A 24,333-nucleotide genomic window follows, 5' to 3' on the forward strand; every position below is an offset into this window, starting at 1 on the left:
AGAGGGTGTCAGTCTGTCTCCGAGTGCTTCGTTTCATTGTGTGCTATTGTTGCCAATAACGATCCTCTGCAATCATCCCCATCTCCACCTCGCTCATCTGCCTTCCTTCGGGAGGAGCTGGACAAGCAAGCTGCACAGAGGGGAAATACCTGGAGGATAATGACCTAAAGGCCTTTGTCATTTTGCAGAATTTGTTTTACCAAAGACTGTGGAATAAAGATAGTTCTGCTCAGGGTAAGTGTTAAATTCTCTCGGACTGTTTTAAAAGGTACTTTTCGAAAGTAGTGAAAGTTGGGAGTTGTTATTTACTTTTGCACAATGGATCAAGAACACCTGATAGGTTATTTTTGTTTTAATTTCTTTGCATATTTTCAAGCATTAAATTGGACTTGTCTGTGTCTGAAACTGGCCATGGTATGGCATCTCATAAATGTGAGCATGCAAGCCCATAATCATAGTTTTCTTCTGACATGTTATCTTTAAGCTCATAAATATCAGACACCAAGTGTTTGAAGGCAGAGTGATACCTATACATAGAGGGCGAGAGGAGTGGAAGAGTTAGAGGTGAGACATAGTTACAGTAGGGGGGGGAAGTAGGCGTGCGTTAGCGATGCAATGCCACAGGACATGCGGAGAGCAGTACAAAGAGATGACAAGGCGTGTGTCTGCTCTCTATCTTTACTGGATCTGAAAAAGCTGCACTTCTGCATCTAAAATACATGATCTCTGCAACTCTGCATTGAGTGCTTGTTTTAAATTAGTTAGGTTTTGTGGGGGTAGTTTGCTCACTGTGGAAACTCCCTTAAATGCCAGCATCAAAGTGAGATCCAAGTGGAGATCATTTATCTGACCAGAGTTGTGAACATATAAGGTACTGCATTCCACAAAGTGGTGCAGTCGCGCTCTCCTCCACAGACGTGTGGTGCACAGGTTTTTGTATTAATTCCGATGTAGCGTTCATTTAAGGCAGGGGAGTCAAACTCATTCTATGGAGGCCCTAGTGTCTGCAGGTTTTTCTTTTCAATTGATCCCTAGGCAAACAGGTATGGGGAGTTCCTTACTAATTAGTGACCTTGAGTAATAAATCAAGTTCAAGGGAGAAGAGAAAACCTGCAGCCACTCGGCCGGCCGTGGAATGCGTTTGACACCTGTGATTTAAGGCTTAACCTTTTCTACATGCACATCAAAACAGCAGCACTGACTGAAATGTGTGTTCTTCAAGAAGCTCATGTCAAAGTGTCCCAGAGTCACTTGTTCCTTAATGGTTGATGTTGATGCGCATATTGTCTTTTTAGCATTTGGGCATTTAGCATAGCATAAGTGGCCCCCAATCGCTGTTTGTTGAAATAAATATGTTCCTGAGTGATAAAAATGGCTCGACATAGATTCATGATTCCAGCGTGCCAAGTGTGTCCCCGCATTGGCGTTTGAGCACCACCAATCGGTGGTGGTTGAGTGTAGAGATGTTTTCAGCTCGGTCCCAGCGATAAACCACACCCTCTGGAGCGAATGGGAGAGTGGAAAGTGTGACGAGAGAGCGTTTTCCACACCCCCAGCCAGATGGACTGTGGGAGTTTGGTCCTTCCATATGAAATCCAGAGTCAGGGAAAGCCAGGTGTGCATCATTAGCCTTTACCCTCACCCTCAAGAGTGAAATTATACATGAGTATTTTTGTAAGTGCTCAATCTTTCCCATTTCACTCCCAAAAATGTACTCCCATCACAGTTGTACTCCCACAGCCAGGCGTTTTGGGGAAGCTCTTATTATAAGACACTAGCAGAGCAGCATTGGGAAAATTCTTAGTGAAGGAGTTGTTTTGTGAATCAGCCTAGCTAAGCATTATTGCTTCTCTATGCTCTCCAGCAAAGTCTCTGTTTTTTACACACTGCGACATTTAAACATTTGATGGGTTTTGTAGTCATTTTATGAGGCACACCTGAAAGAGTTGTCCCCAGGGTAATTTATTTGAGAATGAAAATTTTCGCCAAGTTTTGCGACTTCCTGATTCACTTCAACTGATTGCCATTACTCTTTTGAATGATGAACGTCCAGATGAATGTCTAGTTGAACTATAGATTGTTGTTCCAGGCTACGTGTGCCATTTTAAAATTGATGCAGCTCTGTACTTGAGTTGTTCTAGTCTAATTCATTTTAAATGTAAGCTTTATTTATCTAGGCAAGTCAGTTAATAACAAATTCTTATTTACAATGAAGGCCTACACCAGCCAAACCCGGACGACGCTGGGCTAATTGTGCACCGCCCTATGGGACTCCCAATCACGGCCGGTTGTGATACAGCCTAGAATCGCACCAGGGTGTCTGTAGCGGCGCCTCAAGCGCTGAGATGCAGTGCCTTAGACCACTGCGCCACTCGGGAGTCAAATAATGTCTAATTATGTTCTGTAATATGTCATGTTTTGTGTAGACCCCAGGAAGAGTAGTTGCTGCTTTTGCAACAGCTAATGGGGATCCTAATAAAATACCAATTAGATGATAAAAATGTATTCCAATGAAAAAATAGGTAATGTGCTGTAGAAAGGAGTTACATTGTAACATTTAATTCATAAAGCCTTGCAGTCATCACAAAATCTTGAGAGGCCATATGACAGGCCTCGTATTCACAAAAAAACTCAGAGTTAAAGTGTTGATCTAGGATGCTCGCTAAAAGGCATGACTGGTTCTAGATCAGCTCTCCTACTCTGAGACGTTTTGTGAGTAAGGGCCCAGATTTTGACAATGTGCGAAGAACATCACCCTTTCTGGTGATGATCACCTACTTACAATGCAGCCAGCCTGACGCATTAGGACTGTTGCTGTCAGACAGGCTAATAGGGACGAGCTCTGTGAAATTCGCTTGTCTGCCTGTCCTCTTTTACCTTGATCATTGATCCCATCATATTCTTCCAGGCGGTGGAAGGGGCGTTTTGGCCAGTGTGGCCAAATATGGCCCTAGGATTGGTTAATTCAGAGGACAGACATCAGGGCTGCGTTCAGTACGTTTTTATGTTCTGGAACGTTCAATTGAACGGTAACGGTGTTGTACTGAACGACCAGTTGAAAGAAAACGGGGAGGGGATGAGTTATGGGTTGGGGAATGCTGTCAGCAAGGCCACTGTCCTTTAAATATGTCACTCATTGCAACAAGCTACACCTTGCCACACCCACCAAACAGGTGCAAACACACCTCAGACTGTTTAAGAACATACAAGAACGTATTGGGGAAACGTGTCGTTCAGCATAAACCGTTCTGCAATGTAGAAAATGTTCAAGCCAAACTGAGCGCACCTCAAGTGTTCTTAGTTGGCACAGTTGAGCGTAACATTGAGAAATGGAATACACAAGAAGACATTTCATAGGGGAAATAGCAATATCAAGTCTTGACCTTCAATTTCTGTCTGAAACGATTCATCTCGTTAGTTTTCTGTTGTGCAAGCGGAGTACACCTCATGACTCATTGTAGCAGAGAGGCCTGATGAAAGACAGGGCTCCCTCTTAGAGCTGTAGGTTCTATACAGTAAGATCATGTTTGGGGAGCTGTTGGTGTAGTGCTTGTGTGTGAAACCTACGTGACATTGACCTTGCAGCATAATTTGTGGGTATGCTATGCACACAGATGTTTGCACACTGGAAGAGAGATGTGTTCCATCTCTTTGTCTATTGGATCTGCTTAGTGTCGGCCAACATGGTATCATTGAAACGCGTCAATCTCGTATGTTTGCAAAAACACATTATTCAAGAAAACATGAAGTTCATGTGAATACATTGCATTTAATGGGGAAGATCTGGAAAGGCACACACCAGGATTTGGAAAGGCACACACCTTTCTACATAAGGTCCCATAGTTGACAGTGCATGTCAGAGCAAAAACTAAGCCATGAGGTTGAAGGAATTGTCTGTAGAGCTCCGAGTTAGGATTCTGTCGAGGCACAGATCTGGGGAAGGGTACCAAACATTTATGCAGCATTGAAGGTCCCCAAGAACACAGTGGCCTCCATCATTCTTAAATGGAAGAAGTTTGGAACCACAAAGACTCTTCCTAAAGCTGGCCGCATGGCCAAACTGAGCAATCGGGGGAGAAAGGCCTTGGTCAGGGAGGTGACCAACAACCCGATGGTCACTCTGACAGAGCTCTAGAGTTCCTCTGTGTCGATGGGAGAACCTTCCAGAAGGACAACCATCTCTGCAGCACTCCACTAATCAGGCCTTATGATAAAGTCGTCAGACGGAAGCCACTCCTCAGTAAAAGGCACATGACAGCCCGCTTGGAGTTTGCCAAAAGGAACCTGAAGTACTCTCAGACCATGCAAAACAATATTCTCTGGTCTGATGAAACCAAGATTGAACTCTTTGGCCTGAATGCCAAGCACCACATCTGGAGAAAACCTGGCACCTTCCCTATGGTGAAGCATGGTGGTGGCTGCATCATGCTGTGGGGACTGGGAGACTAGTCAGGACCGAGGAAAGATGAACGTAGCAAAGTACAGGAAGATCCTTGATGAAAACCTGCTCCAGGGAACTCAGGACCTCAGACTGGGGTGAAGATTCACCTTCGAATAGGACAGCGACCCTAAGCATACATCGAAGACCATGCAGAAGTGGCTTCGGGACAAGTCTCTGAATGTCCTTGAGTGGCCCAGCCAGAGCCAGGACTTGAACCCAATCGAACATCTATGGAGAGACCTGAAAATAGCTGTGCAGTGACGCTTCCTATCCAACCTGACAGAGCTTGAGAGGATCTGCAGAGAAGAATGGGAGTAACTCCCCAAATACAGGTGTGCCGAGACTCAAGGCTAATATCTCTGCCAAAGGTGCTTCAACAAAGTACTGAATAAAGGGTGTGAATACTTATGTAAATGTGATATTTCAGTTTTTTTTAAATATCTACATTTGCAAAAAAATCTAAAATCCTGTTTTTGCTTTGTCATTATGGGGTATTGTGTGTAGATTGATGAGATAAAAAAAAAAGTATGTTTTAGAATAAGGCTGTAACGTAACAAAATGTGGAAAAAGTCAAGGGGTCTGAATACTTTACGAATGCACTGTAAATCACCAATACATTTCTTTGTAGTCCAACAAATATTGCTATCAGGTTGTAACTCACAGCTGGCCTGGTACATTGTTTGCTTCTTACAGCCATTTGGTTGGCTGTAAGAAGTGTTGTGTTTCAGTTTCAATTACGCAATATTTTGGACAAAACTGGACGAATGTAACCAAGGCTGGGAATGTCAAAACAATCAAACTAGCAATTGCAATTATCACAAGTCAGTCATAACGTCGCTACGTAATAGGCTAGCTTATCTATAGACGTGTAGATATTTATTTAGCAGGCTAAAAACACAGAGCCTAATGTTAGCTTGCTAGCTAGCTAGCTTATGGGAGAATTTTGTCATTGGATAAGGGGCTGACTTTTCCCCCCCATATCGTTTTTCTGTGGCTACAGCTAGAGATGCAGGTGTCATTTGGTTAGCTAGCAAGAAACGTGAATCACTTCGCTTACTAGTTTTGCTGGACTTGAATGACTGTTACAGTTAGCACATCTCTTAGTTGTACAGTAAATCAAATGTACTTGGCATCGATCAAATGGGCGTGCAGGCAGGCAAGTTCCCATTCAGTTGTCAAAACTTACAAGCTGCATACTGATGCTCGCCTTTTAAAAAGTCAGATAAATCTATTTAATATACAGTTGAATTCGGAAGTTTACATACACTTAGGTTGGAGTCATTAAATCTCATTTTTTCAACCACTCCACATATTTCTTGTTAACAAACTATAGTTTTGGCGGTTAGGACATCTACTTTGTGCATGACACAAGTCATTTTTCCAACAATTGCTTATTAATAACCTTCTCTCTTATGTAACCATACCAAAATATCATTACTAATTTGAGTATCCCAGATTTACATTGCCGAGTTAAATAAAGGTTAAAAATAATAATAATAATAAAAAACATTTACTATATTACGTATATTCTATAAGACCAGGCTGTTGCAACGAACTGGCAAAATAAAGACCAGAATTGACGTGTTTCACTATAACTAAGCCTAAAAAATTAAAGTTACTCTTTAAATTACTTATCTATACGAATAGATCCGAGGGTGAGGAAAACATGTCACATTTGATCCCATGATACTGTACGCATTTTAATTTTCACCTGAATTTTACCCATTAGCGTGTAACTTCCCTATTTTCCCTTCTTCTCCATTAACTTTCAATTGTTCTTTATATCATCACACACACTTTCCTCACCATAATCTGTACGTCATTGAGCTGGCTTCAGCTGTGAGTTGGCTGGAGTAGCTGCCAGAGCACTGTGTGAGGGCACTTAGACCGTAAAATGAACTAGCCTGGGGCTCAACTATGGGCATATGGCTGCGCTCACCTTCATCATGATGTTAATAGTGGATACCTTCCCAGTCATGGGCCATGTATGCCAGCCAAAGATATTACATTTTTTTGTCCCCTTTCCCTTGGTGACAGCGTTTATTTGTCTATGCAAGAAAATTCCTCATTGCCGAACAGCTCAGTTGCCAGTTGGAATTGTAAATATGGGTTTATGGTGGGATTTTAAAGTGAAATAGAGCTGAGGTTGGGCATTGTATCATGCAGAAAACAGCAAAGTCAGCACATGGTGCTGTATTTAGCTCTTTCTGCACAGAAATGTCCGCAGCATGACATTATCGACAGAAGTTCCATAGTTTAGAATACCTATTGGGTGTGCTAAGGTTTCCACCATACAGTATCTATGCGGGCTTACTATTACATTTTAACTCTGTGTACATTAATAGATCTACAACAGCAGCTCTGTGTGAATGGTGCTAAAAATGGGACCCTGACGGGGAAGTGCTCCGGCAAGTTACCCACTGCTTTATGGGGATCTAGTGATGCTGCACTGGTGTGTGTGTGTGTATGTGCGACTTGTTTGAGACTGTGAATCTCAGCTTGGTCAGCAGCGTACAAGGCATTTGATGACTGTTTTTGTAAACATTTTCAGAGATCCAATAAATACCTGAGCTCAGCCAATTTGGCGTATGCCCTTCAGTCATGGCATTTCCATGAAGGTCTACAAGAATGCAGACCTGGGTTTAAATTCTATTTGAAATCATTTCAGATACTATATCTGTTTTCGGGGCTCTAAATGAACCATTTTAATTGGTAGCACTGGTGCGCCTAACTTAGAAAAGTTAGGAGCACACATAAGATGTGTATATATATATTTTTATGTATAGCCTACATTTTGGCCTATATGAATCATACTTATTCTCCAGAAGAAGATACCACTTTTCCTTTATTTCTGTGCCACCAAACGTTTGCATATACTGCATATACTAATAAGTTATTAGGTTGTTAGTCGGGCTGCATGATATGGACAACAAATCTTATTGTGATTTGATTTGCGATATAGGAATCATAGTATAGAATGATTATTCAAATTCTATGGTTGGCGTTGTTTGGCATGACAACAGATGAAAAAGCCAGGTAGGAGTTATGACAGGGTAGTAGTTTTGAATTGTGGCTTGGAATATTACATTTACATTTAAGTCATTTAGCAGACGCTCTTATCCAGAGCGACTTACAAATTGGTGCATTCACCTTATGATATCCAGTGGAACAACCACTTTACAATAGTGCATCTAACTCTTTTAAGGGGGGGGGGGGTTAGAAGGATTACTTTATCCTATCCTAGGTATTCCTTAAAGAGGTGGGGTTTCAGGTGTCTCCGGAAGGTGGTGATTGACTCCGCTGACCTGGCGTCGTGAGGGAGTTTGTTCCACCATTGGGGTGCCAGAGCAGCGAACAGTTTTGACTGGGCTGAGCGGGAACTGTACTTCCTCAGAGGTAGGGAGGCGAGCAGGCCAGAGGTGGATGAACGCAGTGCCCTTGTTTGGGTGTAGGGCCTGATCAGAGCCTGAAGGTACGGAGGTGCCGTTCCCCTCACAGCTCCGTAGGCAAGCACCATGGTCTTGTAGCGGATGCGAGCTTCAACTGGAAGCCAGTGGAGAGAGCGGAGGAGCGGGGTGACGTGAGAGAACTTGGGAAAGTTGAACACCAGACGGGCTGCGGCGTTCTGGATGAGTTGTAGGGGTTTAATGGCACAGGCAGGGAGCCCAGCCAACAGCGAGTTGCAGTAATCCAGACGGGAGATGACAAGTGCCTGGATTAGGACCTGCGCCGCTTCCTGCGTGAGGCAGGGTCGTACTCTGCGAATGTTGTAGAGCATGAACCTACAGGAACGGGTCACCGCCTTGATGTTAGTTGAGAACGACAGGGTGTTGTCCAGGATCACGCCAAGGTTCTTAGCACTCTGGGAGGAGGACACAATGGAGTTGTCAACCGTGATGGCGAGATCATGGAACGGGCAGTCCTTCCCCGGGAGGAAGAGCAGCTCCGTCTTGCCGAGGTTCAGCTTGAGGTGGTGATCCGTCATCCACACTGATATGTCTGCCAGACATGCAGAGATGCGATTCACCACCTGGTTATCAGAGGGGGGAAAGGAGAAGATTAATTGTGTGTCGTCTGCATAGCAATGATAGGAGAGACCATGTGAGGATATGACAGAGCCAAGTGACTTGGTGTATAGCGAGAATAGGAGAGGGCCTAGAACAGAGCCCTGGGGGACACCAGTGGTGAGAGCACGTGGTGCGGAGACAGATTCTCGCCACGCCACCTGGTAGGAGCGACCTGTCAGGTAGGACGCAATCCAAGCGTGGGCCGCGCCGGAGATGCCCAGCTCGGAGAGGGTGGAGAGGAGGATCTGATGGTTCACAGTATCAAAGGCAGCCGATAGGTCTAGAAGGATGAGAGCAGAGGAGAGAGAGTTAGCTTTAGCAGTGCGGAGCGCCTCCGTGACACAGAGAAGAGCAGTCTCAGTTGAATGACTAGTCTTGAAACCTGACTGATTTGGATCAAGAAGGTCATTCTGAGAGAGATAGCAGGAGAGCTGGCCAAGGACGGCACGTTCAAGAGTTTTGGAGAGAAAAGAAAGAAGGGATACTGGTCTGTAGTTGTTGACATCGGAGGGATCGAGTATAGGTTTTTTCAGAAGGGGTGCAACTCTCGCTCTCTTGAAGACGGAAGGGACGTAGCCAGCGGTCAAGGATGAGTTGATGAGCGAGGTGAGGTAAGGGAGAAGGTCTCCGGAAATGGTCTGGAGAAGAGAGGAGGGGATAGGGTCAAGCGGGCAGGTTGTTGGGCGGCCGGCCGTCACAAGACGCGAGATTTCATCTGGAGAGAGAGGGGAGAAAGAGGACAAAGCACAGGGTAGGGCAGTGTGAGCAGAACCAGCGGTGTCGTTTGACTTAGCAAACGAGGATCGGATGTCGTCGACCTTCTTTTCAAAATGGTTGACGAAGTCATCAGCAGAGAGGGAGGAGGGGGGAGGAGGGGGAGGAGGATTCAGGAGGGAGGAGAAGGTGGCAAAGAGCTTCCTAGGGTTAGAGGCAGATGCTTGGAATTTAGAGTGGTAGAAATTGGCTTTAGCAGCAGAGACAGAAGAGGAGAATGTAGAGAGGAGGGAGTGAAAGGATGCCAGGTCCGCAGGGAGGCGAGTTTTCCTCCATTTCCGCTCGGCTGCCCGGAGCCCTGTTCTGTGAGCTCGCAATGAGTCGTCGAGCCACGGAGCAGGAGGGGAGGACCGAGCCGGCCTGGAGGATAGGGGACATAGAGAGTCAAAGGATGCAGAAAGGGAGGAGAGGAGGGTTGAGGAGGCAGAATCAGGAGATAGGTTGGAGAATGTTTGAGCAGAGGGAAGAGATGATAGGATGGAAGAGGAGAGAGTAGCGGGGGAGAGAGAGCGAAGGTTGGGACGGCGCGATACCATCCGAGTAGGGGCAGTGTGGGAAGTGTTGGATGAGAGCGAGAGGGAAAAGGATACAAGGTAGTGGTCGGAGACTTGGAGGGGAGTTGCAATGAGATTAGTGGAAGAACAGCATCTAGTAAAGATGAGGTCAAGCGTATTGCCTGCCTTGTGAGTAGGGGGGGAAGGTGAGAGGGTGAGGTCAAAAGAGGAGAGGAGTGGAAAGAAGGAGGCAGAGAGGAATGAGTCAAAGGTAGACGTGGGGAGGTTAAAGTCACCCAGAACTGTGAGAGGTGAGCCATCCTCAGGAAAGGAACTTATCAGGGCGTCAAGCTCATTGATGAACTCTCCAAGGGAACCTGGATAAATATCCGATTCCATGTGCTTTTTTGGCTGTTCAGGCTGCAGGAAAAATAAGAAATTCTATTTGAGTTTGCAAAAAAAATGGGATGAGTCACTTCAAACTGCCATTGTGAACAAGGCTTTATTGTGTAGTCTATCTGAAACTCTTTCTGGGTTTGGCCTTCATCTTACTTTGGCAAAAAATCCACAACAGTTGCACACACTCTTTCCTATGAACATTTGATTGGAACAACGTTGGTCTGTTCGATCTTTCTCGGGACTTTTTAATTTCCCTCGACGATACTTATCACAATAAGGGGAAGCTGGACTAAATATAGAACAAACAAAAAAACACCGTGAAACTGGACTTTCCAGTCCAACAACCTTCCTAAGAACACAACTTTTATAAGATGGAAAATATGCTCCTCGCCAACAGTAGATAATTAGCAATGTAGACTGGCTGTTTGAACAGGTGGTTTTGATCATGCCATTAGGCTCTACAAGTTCTAGCTCCAGTTCGAGCTCAATATCACCTATGCTGCTACTTATTTGGACAGACAGAAATGAGCCACCAATGATAGCACTCTAAGAGAGACATAAACTAACCGGAGTGTGGCTGTTGTTTTGAACCCTTTACTGGAGGCATTTGCTGGCAAGTGCCTGTTGTTGATGTGGATAAGGGAGAAACACATTGAAAACCCCTTTGTTAGACAGCTTTGCAGGCTTGGCTAGTCCTTGCTGACGTCGTGGTAGCAGTGGATCCCATATTTCTACACATAGGTCCATGTGATGGTAGTATGAGGTATTTTCTTCTCCAATGGTGTGTTGAAGAGTAAAACATAACTGTAAATATGTTGTTGACATTAGGAATTTGCTTTCACTGTGTGATGACCGTGGAACAGGGAGGCAACCAAAAGCAACAACTTAATTTAGGCTTCCGCTAGGTGTTCACAGAGCTGCATAATGTCCCTGTCAGAATGACAAAAACTCAGTCTTGTAAGTTTTTCTATTTTGAAATATATGCTCATTTTACGATGTTGATGGATTATTATGTTGTATTGTACTTAAATCATTAATACTCAGATTATAAAGCATTGATGATGGCAATGTTAAAGGGAAACAGACACATTTAAGCCTACTTCACAAAAATGCAACATTCAAGTCTTCTATCACTTTACCTACTATGATGTCATTTTTTTCTTCAATTATACCTGCCATAGAGACTGTTACCTGCTGTGATGCTGAAAAGAACACCAACCTTCCATGACACTTCCTGTTCTATTTCATTTGCAGGTGTTCTCTTTGGTGCTGGGTAGAAGATGAGGAAACACCGGATGTTACCACTGTGCGCTCTTCTGGGCGTACTGTTTGCAGGACTGCTGCCCAAACTTGACGCTCAAGAGGAAGGTAAGCTTGGCTAGGTTTCTATTCTCAGTTCAACTTGTGTTGCCCTGTCTTAGGCCCCTATCACTTCACACACCCATTGATCTTAGTAGCACCTGGAAGCCTCGTTTGTAACTGTGACTATTCAGGTTAGGGATAAATCGGTGGGATCTGTGCAAGTGCTGTTGAGGATGGTCCTTGTTATTTTCAGCACGAATGAGTCAATTGGCCAAAATGTTAGACATTTAGGAAAAAATTAGGAATGACAATGATGATATTTCTGAGCACTGCTGTTTAACTGGAGTTGGATTGATATATATGGGTTGAGGTTCCCCCTTTCTTGAAACAAGAAACGTTTGGGTACAAAGTCAAAGCTGTCTAGTTCCCTGCAGGAAGTCAAAGCTATTTTCATGGTGTGAATGAGAAAAGCTCAACATATGAGGTCTACTCAGGAATCACTGTAGCCTTCGAGTCCTGTGTCATGTTTTGGATCCCTGGCCTCGCAGTTCCGCCTCATTTACGATAGCCTTCTGGCGGGTGAGGTGAGCTAAGGTGTACTGCCTTCATATTTTAGCGCCAGTTTATAGCCTATTGTACATGGTACATTAACAGGGTCGTGAATGCAGTCATGCCACTGGACTTGGCCTCTTTCACAGCTCGGTGAGAGTCCTCAAAACCGGGTTTCTTCTTTTGAAGATTGCGCACAAGGGCTGGCCGCCGATATATACTTTCTAGTGGATTCGTCCTGGATCATGGGACAAGAGAACTTTCAGCACGTCCGACAGTGTCTGTAAAGGTTAAAGGTCTGCATGAGGGTGGCACTTTGCCCTCGTCCAGTACAGTGGTTCGCCCCAAAACCGAGTTCCAGCTGATCATGTACCCATCTCCGCTGGGGGCCCTGGCCCACATCAGGGCCATAGCCTACTGGGGAGGCGGCACCCGCACGGGCCTGGACATCCTCGCCCAGGCCCGCGGTGGCGGGCAGCCGTGCAGGCGAGGGCGTGACCCAGGTGGTGGTGGTCTTGACAGACGGTCGCTCCCAAGATGCAGGTACTGTGGCTGGCCGGTGTGAAGGTGTTTGCGGTGGGGGTGCAGGACACGGTGGACTGGGAACTCAGGGAGATGGCTAGTGCGCTGCAGGACACACACATGTTCAGCGTAGACTCTTTCCTGGCCCTGCGGGGGGTAATCCAGGACTTAGTGGTGGTGGGCTTGTGCGGCGCAGTGACCCAGGCCGGGGATGCCCCTGTGGTTGTCGAAGCCAAAGGAGTGCCTCGAGATGTGACGGGCACCAACAGGTGGCTTGTGTCACTACCATACTAATGCCTACATTATCATTACAAAAGAAAGCAGCTGCGAATGTGTGGCCATATCTGGATGGAGTCCTGTATTAACACGATTAAGGGGTATTTAACACCATAACCCTCATTCCACCGTCCGGCACCCATTAACATCACTGTTTCTCATCACATTTAATTTGCCTGTAATACTTTAAGATCACCACCCAGGTTTGCATGTGATTGACACTGCTAATACATTTCAGAAGAGGGCTTTTGATGGCACTGGCGGCTGCTATCCTCGTACAAGCCAGATCAACCAATTCATAAAGCTTGTGAATGAACTGAGAACAAGCCATCTCAGTCATTTGGAACACCCAGTGCCTTTTTTATGTGGTAAAGACAAATCACCGTTAGTTTGACATTCTAGTTTGCTACGACAACATTGACTATGTAAAAGTTACAAGTAGGATCTTCAAACAATTCATCATTCATGGCAGACTGTTACAGGCGGATAATAATCTATTCACATTATACGGTAACAGGGTATTAACGTCAATCATCTCTTTCTTTGTCGCTCTCTCTTTTTCTCTCTATCATCTAATACACATAGATATTTAGAACACCTTCAGCCCATGATCTTTGCTCTACAAATATCACGTAGCTGCTTTTGTCTCATTGAGAGCAAATCTCCATATATTAGGCCCTTATGGCTCAGATCTTTGAAAAAGTGAATGAACAGCAGTGACAAATGATCTCTAACAATACCGCCTCGCAAATCACGGAGAGCAGCTTTTAACAATGGCTGACCATCCACCCACTGCTTGTGTGTCTTGTTTAGTTTTTTTGTGTTTAGGCTATGTTTTATCAGTTACTGTCTTCATAACTGTGTAAAATATGTGCATAATATTCGACACTTGAAACAGTAATGAACCTGCCTGGACTCATCCTTACATTTACATTTACATTTAAGTCATTTAGCAGAAGCTCTTATCCAGAGCGACTTACAAATTGGTGCATTCACCTTATGATATCCAGTGGAACAACCACTTTACAATAGTGCATCTAACTCTTTTAAGGGGGGGGGGGGGTTAGAAGGATTACTTTATCCTATCCTAGGTATTCCTTAAAGAGGTGGGGTTTCAGGTGTCTCCGGAAGGTGGTGATTGACTCCGCTGACCTGGCGTCGTGAGGGAGTTTGTTCCACCATTGGGGTGCCAGAGCAGCGAACAGTTTTGACTGGGCTGAGCGGGAACTGTACTTCCTCAGAGGTAGGGAGGCGAGCAGGCCAGAGGTGGATGAACGCAGTGCCCTTGTTTGGGTGTAGGGCCTGATCAGAGCCTGAAGGTACGGAGGTGCCGTTCCCCTCACAGCTCCGTAAGCAAGCACCATGGTCTTGTAGCGGATGCGAGCTTCAACTGGAAGCCAGTGGAGAGAGCGGAGGAGCGGGGTGACGTGAGAGAACTTGGGAAAGTTGAACACCAGACGGGCTGCGGCGTTCTGGATGAGTTGTAGGGGTTTAATGGCACAGGCAGGGAGCCCAGCCAACAGCGAGTTGCAGTAATCCAGACGGGAGATGACAAGTGCCTGGATTAGGACCTGCGCCACTTCCTGCGTGAGGCAGGGTCGTACTCTGCGAATGTTGTAGAGCATGAACCTACAGGAACGGGTCACCGCCTTGATGTTAGTTGAGAACGACAGGGTGTTGTCCAGGATCACGCCAAGGTTCTTAGCACTCTGGGAGGAGGACACAATGGAGTTGTCAACCGTGATGGCGAGATCATGGAACGGGCAGTCCTTCCCCGGGAGGAAGAGCAGCTCCGTCTTGCCGAGGTTCAGCTTGAGGTGGTGATCCGTCATCCACACTGATATGTCTGCCAGACATGCAGAGATGCGATTCACCACCTGGTTATCAGAGGGGGGAAAGGAGAAGATTAATTGTGTGTCGTCTGCATAGCAATGATAGGAGAGACCATGTGAGGATATGACAGAGCCAAGTGACTTGGTGTATAGCGAGAATAGGAGAGGGCCTAGAACAGAGCCCTGGGGGACACCAGTGGTGAGAGCACGTGGTGCGGAGACAGATTCTCGCCACGCCACCTGGTAGGAGCGACCTGTCAGGTAGGACGCAATCCAAGCGTGGGCCGCGCCGGAGATGCCCAGCTCGGAGAGGGTGGAGAGGAGGATCTGATGGTTCACAGTATCAAAGGCAGCCGATAGGTCTAGAAGGATGAGAGCAGAGGAGAGAGAGTTAGCTTTAGCAGTGCGGAGCGCCTCCGTGACACAGAGAAGAGCAGTCTCAGTTGAATGACTAGTCTTGAAACCTGACTGATTTGGATCAAGAAGGTCATTCTGAGAGAGATAGCAGGAGAGCTGGCCAAGGACGGCACGTTCAAGAGTTTTGGAGAGAAAAGAAAGAAGGGATACTGGTCTGTAGTTGTTGACATCGGAGGGATCGAGTGTAGGTTTTTTCAGAAGGGGTGCAACTCTCGCTCTCTTGAAGACGGAAGGGACGTAGCCAGCGGTCAAGGATGAGTTGATGAGCGAGGTGAGGTAAGGGAGAAGGTCTCCGGAAATGGTCTGGAGAAGAGAGGAGGGGATAGGGTCAAGCGGGCAGGTTGTTGGGCGGCCGGCCGTCACAAGACGCGAGATTTCATCTGGAGAGAGAGGGGAGAAAGAGGTCATCCTTGACTTGCAGCAGAGCCTAGTTTTATCCAGTATAATATTGACAGGGCAAATGTAGTGTAATATCAACAGAGCAAGTAAAATATAACAGCGTGGCACAATGCACAATAAAATGTTACAGAATAGTTATTTATTCTCTTGATTAACAGTAGAGGTTCTTAAGCATCAAGGATGGGCCACAGGATCATGACTGGTACCCAATATATCTGAGGTCTGTAACATGAGTCTGCATGGGGTAGCTGAACTCAATGGAGTTGAAGGAGGTTATTTTTGGTGCATTAAATCAAGCTGATATAAGACAGATAAAAAGGAGAAACTGACCCTTTTGACGGTATTACGAAATTCTGAGTATATAATGAGTACAGTGCTTCAGAGCTATTTTGTAATGTTCTGTGGATGCCGCACTGCCCTAGACATTTTGGGAAATTATCATAAACAACATATTTTGCAAAGAATTACATTAATGGAGTATCATATAGCAAGCTACAGGGTCATCCTCAGACTAATTTGCAACCATTATCACTTAAGGTCAACATGTATTCACTCCTTGGTTCAGCCTACATGCAGTATAATGTGCTTTTGTGATGTTTTTTAATGATTGATTGTGTTCACCATGAATGTTACATTCAATGATGTACCAGCACATTATCTTTCTCCCTCTTTCTCTGTTTTAATGCTTTCACGTTGCATTTTTTCTGTTTTATCTCTCTCTCCCTTTTAAGCACAAGAGTCAGCTGACCTTGTACTCTTAATTGACGGATCTGAGAATGTTGGAGCGGCCAACTTCCCCCGCGTGCGCGATTTGGCTATGAAAGTCATTGAGGGCCTTGATGTGGGCAGGGACACAGTTCGGGTGGCCGTGGCTCTGTACAGCGCGGACCCCGAGGTTCAGTTCTATCTAAATACCTATGAGAACAAAGCCGCTGTCCTGGATGCAGTGAAGGCCATTCAGTTCACAGGCAGCAATGAGGCTAACCTTGGAGCCGCCTTGGAGAAAGTCGCTGAGAGCCTGTTGAGTCCGGCATCAGGGGGCAGGGCAGAGGAGGGGGTGCCCCAAGCTCTGGTGGTTATCAGTGCTGGACCGTCCAATGACGATTTCAGTGCGGGTGACAGGGCCCTTAAGGCAGCAGGGGTTATCACGTTTGGCGTAGTGGTCGGCGGCACGGCCAACGCCGAGCTGGAGACTATCGCCACAGACAAGAGCTTTGTTCTGTCGGCCCCCGATTTCAGGACAGTGGCAAGCATGGGTGACCAGCTGCTACCATACGTTAACGGGGTGGCCCAGCGTACCATTGTCGTTGAGAATGAATTCACAGAAGGTAGGTAACCTCCATGCAAGGTGGGAGTGGGTTGAGGGTTCATGGAACATTTTGTGTGTCTTGTAGCTGATTGCACACTTTAGGTACTTTAAGAATAATAAATTGCTAACACTTTACATGAAATCAAATCAAAGTGTATTGGTTGCATACTCGGTTTTGCAGATGTTATCGCAGGTGCAGCAAAATGCTTATGTTTCTAGCTCCAACAGTGCGGCAATATCAAGCAACACAATAACAATGCACACATAATCCAAAAGTAAAACAAATTACAACAAATTAACATATCAGAACGAGCAATGTCAGAGTCCGGAATATAAATATGTACAGTATATGAATAGCCATGACTAGAATAAAAGATATACCATATAAAGTGGGTAAAACAGTATTTAAACATTATTAAAGTGACCAGTGTTCAATGCCCATGTACATAGGGCAGCAGTCTCCAAGGTGCAGGGTATAGTACCAGGTGGTAGCCGGCTAGTGACAGTGTCTAAGGTTCAGGGCAGGGTACTGGGTGGAGGCCAGCTAGTGATGACTGTTTATCAGTCTCTTGGGCCCAGCTTTGATGCATATGTACAATCTCCACCTTCTAGATGGTAGCAGGGTGGCTGAGGTCTTGATGATTTTCTTGGCATTGATCTTCTTGAAGCGGGTATACGTAATGCTGTCATGACACCTTACCTGTATGAGTGTTGCAATAACACTTTATTCAACATTATTCAAGAAAAATTTAAGTCCCTTAGAATAGCTTTTAAGTTTGTTCATTCGTAAAATGGAAACGTGTATACGCAGTACCTAACCCCCTGACACACCAAAAGGGCAGCCTCAAAGCGTTAGCTACCCGTTGCTTATGCTTTGCTCAAGGCCACAAATGGCAACACAACAAATAGTAATTTAAAGACCCAATATGTAGACATAGCTCCGCCATTTCCTGGTTACTAAAATTATACAATGTTCGCCTGATTTCAGTTTCTGACCAAACAATTAATATACAGTGTAGGGAATCATTGTAACATCTAAAAATATCACATTTTCAGCTGTTTATAGCTGGTTTATAAAACCAAAAGTAAAAAGATGCAAAAAATGAAATTTAAGGATAGGCATTGGAATAACATAGAAATACAGGACAGAGCGGATCTATTGCTTTTCAGACTACTGCTTTTTGTCCTTAATCAAAATAGTCCAGAACATATGAAATGGTAACAGGATAAACACACAACACAGCATGTTAAAGGAAATATATTAAACATTATATTCACAAAACCTGTTAAAATATAATATCAAATGATACAAACCCCCCAAAAATCAATTTTAATTCCAGGTTGTAATACAACAAAATAGGAAAAATACCAAGGGTGCTGAATACTTTTGCAAGCCACTGTACAAGGCATTATTCCAAGCATTATCACAGAAAGAGAGAGAGAGAGACAAAGAAACCATGGCTTGTGCCATGGGCAATAGTTCATTGGAGGAAAGAAACAAAAACAAAAATAATCTCACCATAGCAGGTCAGGAACATAAACGAAATAACAATTACTTTAAGAGCCTTTTATAATCATCTGAGTTGTTTGGATTCAAAATCTGAGTTGTTGACCAATAGCATTACTATAAAGTTAATCTCCAATCAGATATCAGACCTACAGAATGTAACTGCTTCTCAGAGGTGAGAAAAAGGGGGTTGGTAAGATCAACACAGAGAAGGCTGAATTCCTGAGAAGACAATCAAACTTTTTGCATAGACTGTTGATAAGAAGAGTAATTTAGGGGGCTGCCGTATATATGTAATTGTGAGACAGCAAGTGCTTGACATCCGGGGTTTGAGGATACACTCCTTATTTATCTCAATAGAATATATTAATTTAATTTTATATTGAAATATTGGTAGATAACATTTCACAAATAGGACAATGCATTGTAATGAAAGTTATGACAAAAGACAGATAGGTGAGCATCTTGACTTGATTTCTAACTTAAGCCAGATTGACAATAAAAAACAAACCTAACAAGTGCACAAGCATTACAAAACTTAGTTTTAACTGAATACTGAAATACCGCAGTTTAGCCAATTTGGCTATTTAGATCATGTGTAATCAAACTAGCTGACCTACAAAAAAGCAACATGAGGTTTGGTATAGTTTAGTTACTGTAGCTGGTTAGATAAGCTTGCTGTCCCACTTGGATATACAGTAGATGTCCGCGTATTCGGTTAACTAGATCTTTACTTTACTGACTTTATTGTCCCCATGGGGAAATGATGTTGCAGTATCATGTACATGTTAAACGTGATGTTAACATACTGTAGAGAACAAATTGACAATACAAAATTCATGACAGTTACATACAGTATATTGTATACCAATGAAAGAGACTTCCCTGATGGCCTTACTGGGTGGATAGGAACATTAGCCCGAGCTCTTTAAGAGAGATATGACACCTGACAAAAAATGATTGTCTAATTCTGTTTTTCCTGCTGGGGGGGGGGTGCCCTATACCTAAACCCAGAGTGGAGTATTTCAGTCCAGGTACAGGGGGTGAGTTGGGTCTAAAATTATTTTGTGAGCCTTGATGAGGAGCCTGACCTTAAAGATCTCATCCAAGCCTGTCTGTTTGAATCTCAGCATATTTTTCAGTCTGACGGTGGCATTGCCAAACCAACAAACATTACACAAAAATGGTAAATGCTCTCAATGAAAGATTTGTAAAACAGAGTCAGTATAGTACAGTCAACATTAAAAAACTTTTGCGAAAGTACAGATCTACTGCAAATCTTTTAATCTCTTCCTGTGAAGAAATAACATTTTATTAGTATTACACAATTACACTCTTCTCCTAAACTAGTTTCATACACTGGTGGAAAAAGTACCCAATTGTCATACTTTAGTAAAAGTTAAGATACCTTAATAGAAAATGACTCAAGTAAAAGTGAAAGTCACCCAGTAAAATACTACTTGACTAAATGTCTAAAAATATTTGGTTTTAAATATACTTAAGTTTTAAAAGTAAATGTAATTGCTAAAATATACTTAAGTTTCAAAAGTAAAAGTATAAATAATTTCTAAATACTTGTAGTAAGCAAGCCAGAAGGCCCAATTTTCTCCTGGACAGCCAGGAGCAAGCTCCAACACTCTTACAAATGAGCATTTGTGTTTAGTGAGTCCACCAGATCAGAGGCAGTAGGGATGACCAGGGATTTTATTTTGGTAAGTGAGTGAATTGGACAATTTTCCTGTCATACTAACCATTTAAAATTTAACGAGTACTTTTGGGTGTCAAGAAAAATGTTATTGCATAAAAAGTACATTATTTTCTTTAGGACTGTATTGAAGTAAATTTGTCAAAAATATGAATAGTAAAGTACAGATATCCCAAAAAATGACTTCAAAGAGGTTTTATTCAAGTACTTTACACCACTGGTAGCACAACATAAAATGAATCTAGAACACCTCCAAAATGGTACCGTTCTGTAATTCCCAGAATGCTGTGCAGCTATGTTTGCACAATTTGCAGCAATTCATACTTCTCCAGATGTTACACCTTTACTAACATGAATTCTAACAAACCATTTTTTTGTGCCTTTCTTAAACATGGCATGCTTTGTGAATGCATTCATTCATGTTAACTATGGCCTTAATTAATTAATTGCATCTGTACTTAGGCTACCATTAAGGGAGTATCACAGCTGTATTAGCTTTATTTAGCTAATAATAGTTAGCTTTTATCAAAGCTTTCTCTAACATGTGTAATTGTATTTTCTCTTTCAGCCTTGGAAGTGGGAAAAAGGGACATAATTTTTCTCATTGACAGCACTATGGGTGCCACAACGATCAACTCTCTTCGTGAGTTTATCAAAAGGTTTGTTGACACCATGTCAATCGGACCGGACCAAGTGCAAGTAGGTGTGGCCCAGTTCAGCAATGCTGCCAGGCTTGAGATAGACCTGAACGCATATGGATCCAACGAGGACCTGAATGCGGCTCTGGGAAGACTCAAGCCAAGACCGGGACAAGTGGTGAACATCGGGGCGGCCCTGGACTTTGTGAGGACCAACATGCTGAGGGCTGACAAGGGGAGTCGTATTCAGCAGGGCGTGCCCCAGCTGGTTCTGTTGTTGACCAGTAAGAAGTCCAGTGACAGTGTGGGGCAGGCTGCTGAGGCACTGCAGCGCATGGGGGTTCTGACCCTGGCCGCCGGCTACAAGACTGCCGATGAGCAGGAGCTGAAGCAGATTGCCTTTGATGAGAGTTTGGTGTTCATGCTGCAGGACTTCCGCACATTGCTTCGCAACCCAGGGATGATTGTCTCTCTCCTCTCCACTCTATCTGGGGCTGTGGTGACTGAGGGACCCACAGAGCCAGGTAATGCTCCTCTCCTATTGTTATTATGATTCATACTAGCTATTAACATAAAATGTATACCTCACATGTAAGGTGGCATTTTCTTACCCCAAGACTCCAAAAGGCACAGGTGTTAAACTCATTCCACGGAGGGCCGAGATTCTGCAGTTTTTCACTCCTCCATTGTATTTGATTGATCAATTAAGGTCACTGATTAGTTAGGAACTCCCCTCACATAGGGCTTTATTCAAAATCATTGACATCTAATATTTGTACTTGAATATTAGAATAGATGTAATGATAGTTTTTTTCTCCCCTGTTTTTTTCCCCAGTGGTTGAAATTACAACAGTGCAGACCCAGAGAGTAGTCAGAGACATCGTCTTTATGGTGGATGGCTCTAGCTACATTGGGGGCGCCAATCTTCCATATGTGCGGGATTTCATTGTCGGCGTGGTAAACCTGCTGGACGTGCGGCCCGACAGGGTGCGCATTGGCCTTATGCAGTTTGCAGAGAACCCAAAGATTGAATTCTACCTGAACACGCACAACACAAAGCAAGATGTGCTGGCTAAAGTTGGTCAGCTCAGGCTAATGGGAGGGTCTGCTTTGAACACTGGAGCGGCTATGGATTATGCCCTTACCAACATGTTCCAGGCCTCGACTGGGTCACGTAAGAGGCAGGGTGTCCAACAGGTGCTTCTCCTGATCACTGGAGGCCCATCCCAGGATGAGGTGAAAAAGATTGCAGACAAAGTGGCCGTGGCAGGTGTACTGACCTTCACAGTCAGTGCCGGCCAGGCAGATGAGGCCTACTTGAAGACGGTCGCTTTCGTCCCAAACTTGGCTTACCATGAAAACAGATTTTCTGGCCTACCAAGTGTTGTTGAACAGATCATGACTCCTTTGATTACTGTGGTCGGCGACACAGACATCTCAGTAACAGACATCGAAATAACCACGGAACCTGGTGAGCTTTATGTTGTATTTGAGCTTTTATCAGTACATTTTGGATTTAACAGTGGATATTAAATATGTAAACATTGAAAATGTTATGAAAGATATAGAACAAACTGCAGAATAATGCCATTGACTGGCAAAACTGAAGGTCTTGTTCCCTTTCCTCTTTTCTTACAGCAGTTGTTGGAGGCGAGAGGGATGTTGCATTCCTGATTGACGGCTCGGATAATGTCCGAGCAGATTTCCCCTACATCCGGGACTTTATCATCAAAGTCATTGAGCCTCTTGATATTGGACAAGATAGAGTACGGATTTCAGTTGTCCAACATAGTGAGAGGCCAGCTCCCAACTTCTACCTGAATACATATAAGGATAAGGATGAAGTGTTAAGGGCCGTTAATGATCTAAGACTGGCCGGTGGAAGGAGTCTAAACACCGGAATGGCCTTGAAATTCATGAAGGACACTATCCTGTCCCCGGTTCATGGTAGCCGTGCGGCCCAAAATGTCCCCCAGTTTTTGATAGTTTTGACCGGAGGCAAGTCAAAGGATAGCGTGAAGGAATCTGCTAGCGCTTTAAAGACCGATGGAGTGGTACCGTTTGGCGTTGGTGTCAAGGATGCAGACCCTAAGCAAATCGAGGCCATTTCTCACAACCCATCCTTTGCTTTTAATGTGAAGGAATTCAGCCAGCTCAATATGGTACAACAAAGGCTCAATAGCTATGTGAGCCTTCCCAAGGAAGAGCTGAAGGTCATTCTGGACCAAGGTAAGCAAAAGTTTTTGTCATGTTCTGTATTGATGATGCTCTTTGTGCTGTGATGTGTTTTTCTTCTAAACGTGCCTTGTTTGTTGTGTCTTAGCCTCGGTTCATTCTCATGCTATCTCAGTTCATACTGATGCTGTGAAAAGAGATATTGTATTCCTGCTGGATGGTTCTGATGGCACAAGGAGTGGATTCCCAGCAGTGCGAGATTTTATTCAAAGTATAGTGGGTAAACTATCTGTGGAGGAGAACAGAGACAGAGTTTCTGTGGTTCAGTACGCTGACAAACCAGAGGCCAATTTCTATCTGAACTCTCACAAAACAAAGGATGCCATTATTAATGCCGTAAGTAAAATGAGGCACAAGGGTGGAAGGAGCCTAAACACTGGGGCAGCTCTCCAGTTTGTAAGACACCGTGTCTTTACTGCCTCCTCTGGCAGTAGACGACTGGAAGGTGTCCCCCAGATCCTGATCCTTTTGACTAGCAAGAAATCCAGAGATGATGTTAAGGGCCCTGCTGTAGCTCTTAAAGATCTGGAAATTGTGTCATTGGGGGTCGGAGTTGGGGACGCCAATGTCCGTGAATTGGAAATGATTTCCTTCCAACCTGGTTTCACATACCAGGTCACCGAGTTCTCTGAGCTGCCCACAATCCAGCCACAGCTTGTTGCTATGCTTAAAAGCCTGTCGAAAGACACCGAAGAATCAGTAGCTCCTGTGACACCTGGGATTCCTGATTTAGTAGGTAAGAACTTCAGCTTGGATCTGAGTATGCTAAATACAAGATATATACCATATTCTTTATCTTTGGAACAATGCTGAAGTTGAAGCATTGTAAATACATATATACCTAAGCCTTTGGTAAACATAGTCTCAGTAGAGTATTTCCTGCTATGTCGATACATGTTATGTATTTTGGTGAAAGATGCTAGTATTTCGTTGCATGATTGAAAAAATAGTATTTTAAAATCCCTTTATTCAGAGTATTTATTGGCTATTTATTCTCTTAAACCAAAACAATTTCCCCCCATTTCACTCTGTTCTCACTCTTTATCTCTTACCTCAACCATGTCTGGAGAAAATATGCCAACTTTCTTTGAAAAGATTGTTCCTTGTTGTTCTGCTTGTGATGATACCTTTCAGAACAGTAGTTTAGTGCTCCCAAAACCTGCATACACTATTCCAGATTGTCATACAACCTTGCAGATATGCATGTGAATGTGTAATGAGACCGACAACTGACCACAACTGTAATTTTGCAGTCATTTCTTCTGTCAGTGATATTTTTCCACTGATATGTCTGGTGTTCCGATTCAGCTTCAAACATTCCTAACAATGTTTCTTTTTTTTTTTTACATTTACATGCCTTTTAATTTTTTTGAACCTTTATTTAACTAGGCAAGTCAGTTAAGAACAAATTCGGCCTACATGCCTTTTCTATATTATATTTGTTAGTCAATGTATTCCATTTTTATC

The 24,333-nt window shown here is 44.0% G+C and overlaps 1 protein-coding gene across 1 annotated transcript; it reads left to right on the forward strand.

The window, feature by feature from the left end:
• LOC139547020 (collagen alpha-3(VI) chain-like) lies at nt 1–23,706 on the forward strand. Its single transcript, XM_071356062.1, has 7 exons — nt 1–234; nt 11,430–11,543; nt 16,204–16,800; nt 20,562–21,155; nt 21,467–22,102; nt 22,270–22,860; nt 22,955–23,706. The coding sequence occupies exons 2-7, from the start codon at nt 11,456–11,458 to the stop codon at nt 23,677–23,679; spliced, it is 3,231 nt and encodes a 1,076-aa protein (XP_071212163.1). The 5' UTR covers nt 1–234; nt 11,430–11,455; the 3' UTR covers nt 23,680–23,706.
• Nucleotides 23,707–24,333: the final 627 nt, after the last annotated feature.

This window comes from Salvelinus alpinus, chromosome 20 (genome assembly GCF_045679555.1).
Source record: "Salvelinus alpinus chromosome 20, SLU_Salpinus.1, whole genome shotgun sequence".
Taxonomy (NCBI): Eukaryota; Metazoa; Chordata; class Actinopteri; order Salmoniformes; family Salmonidae; genus Salvelinus; species Salvelinus alpinus.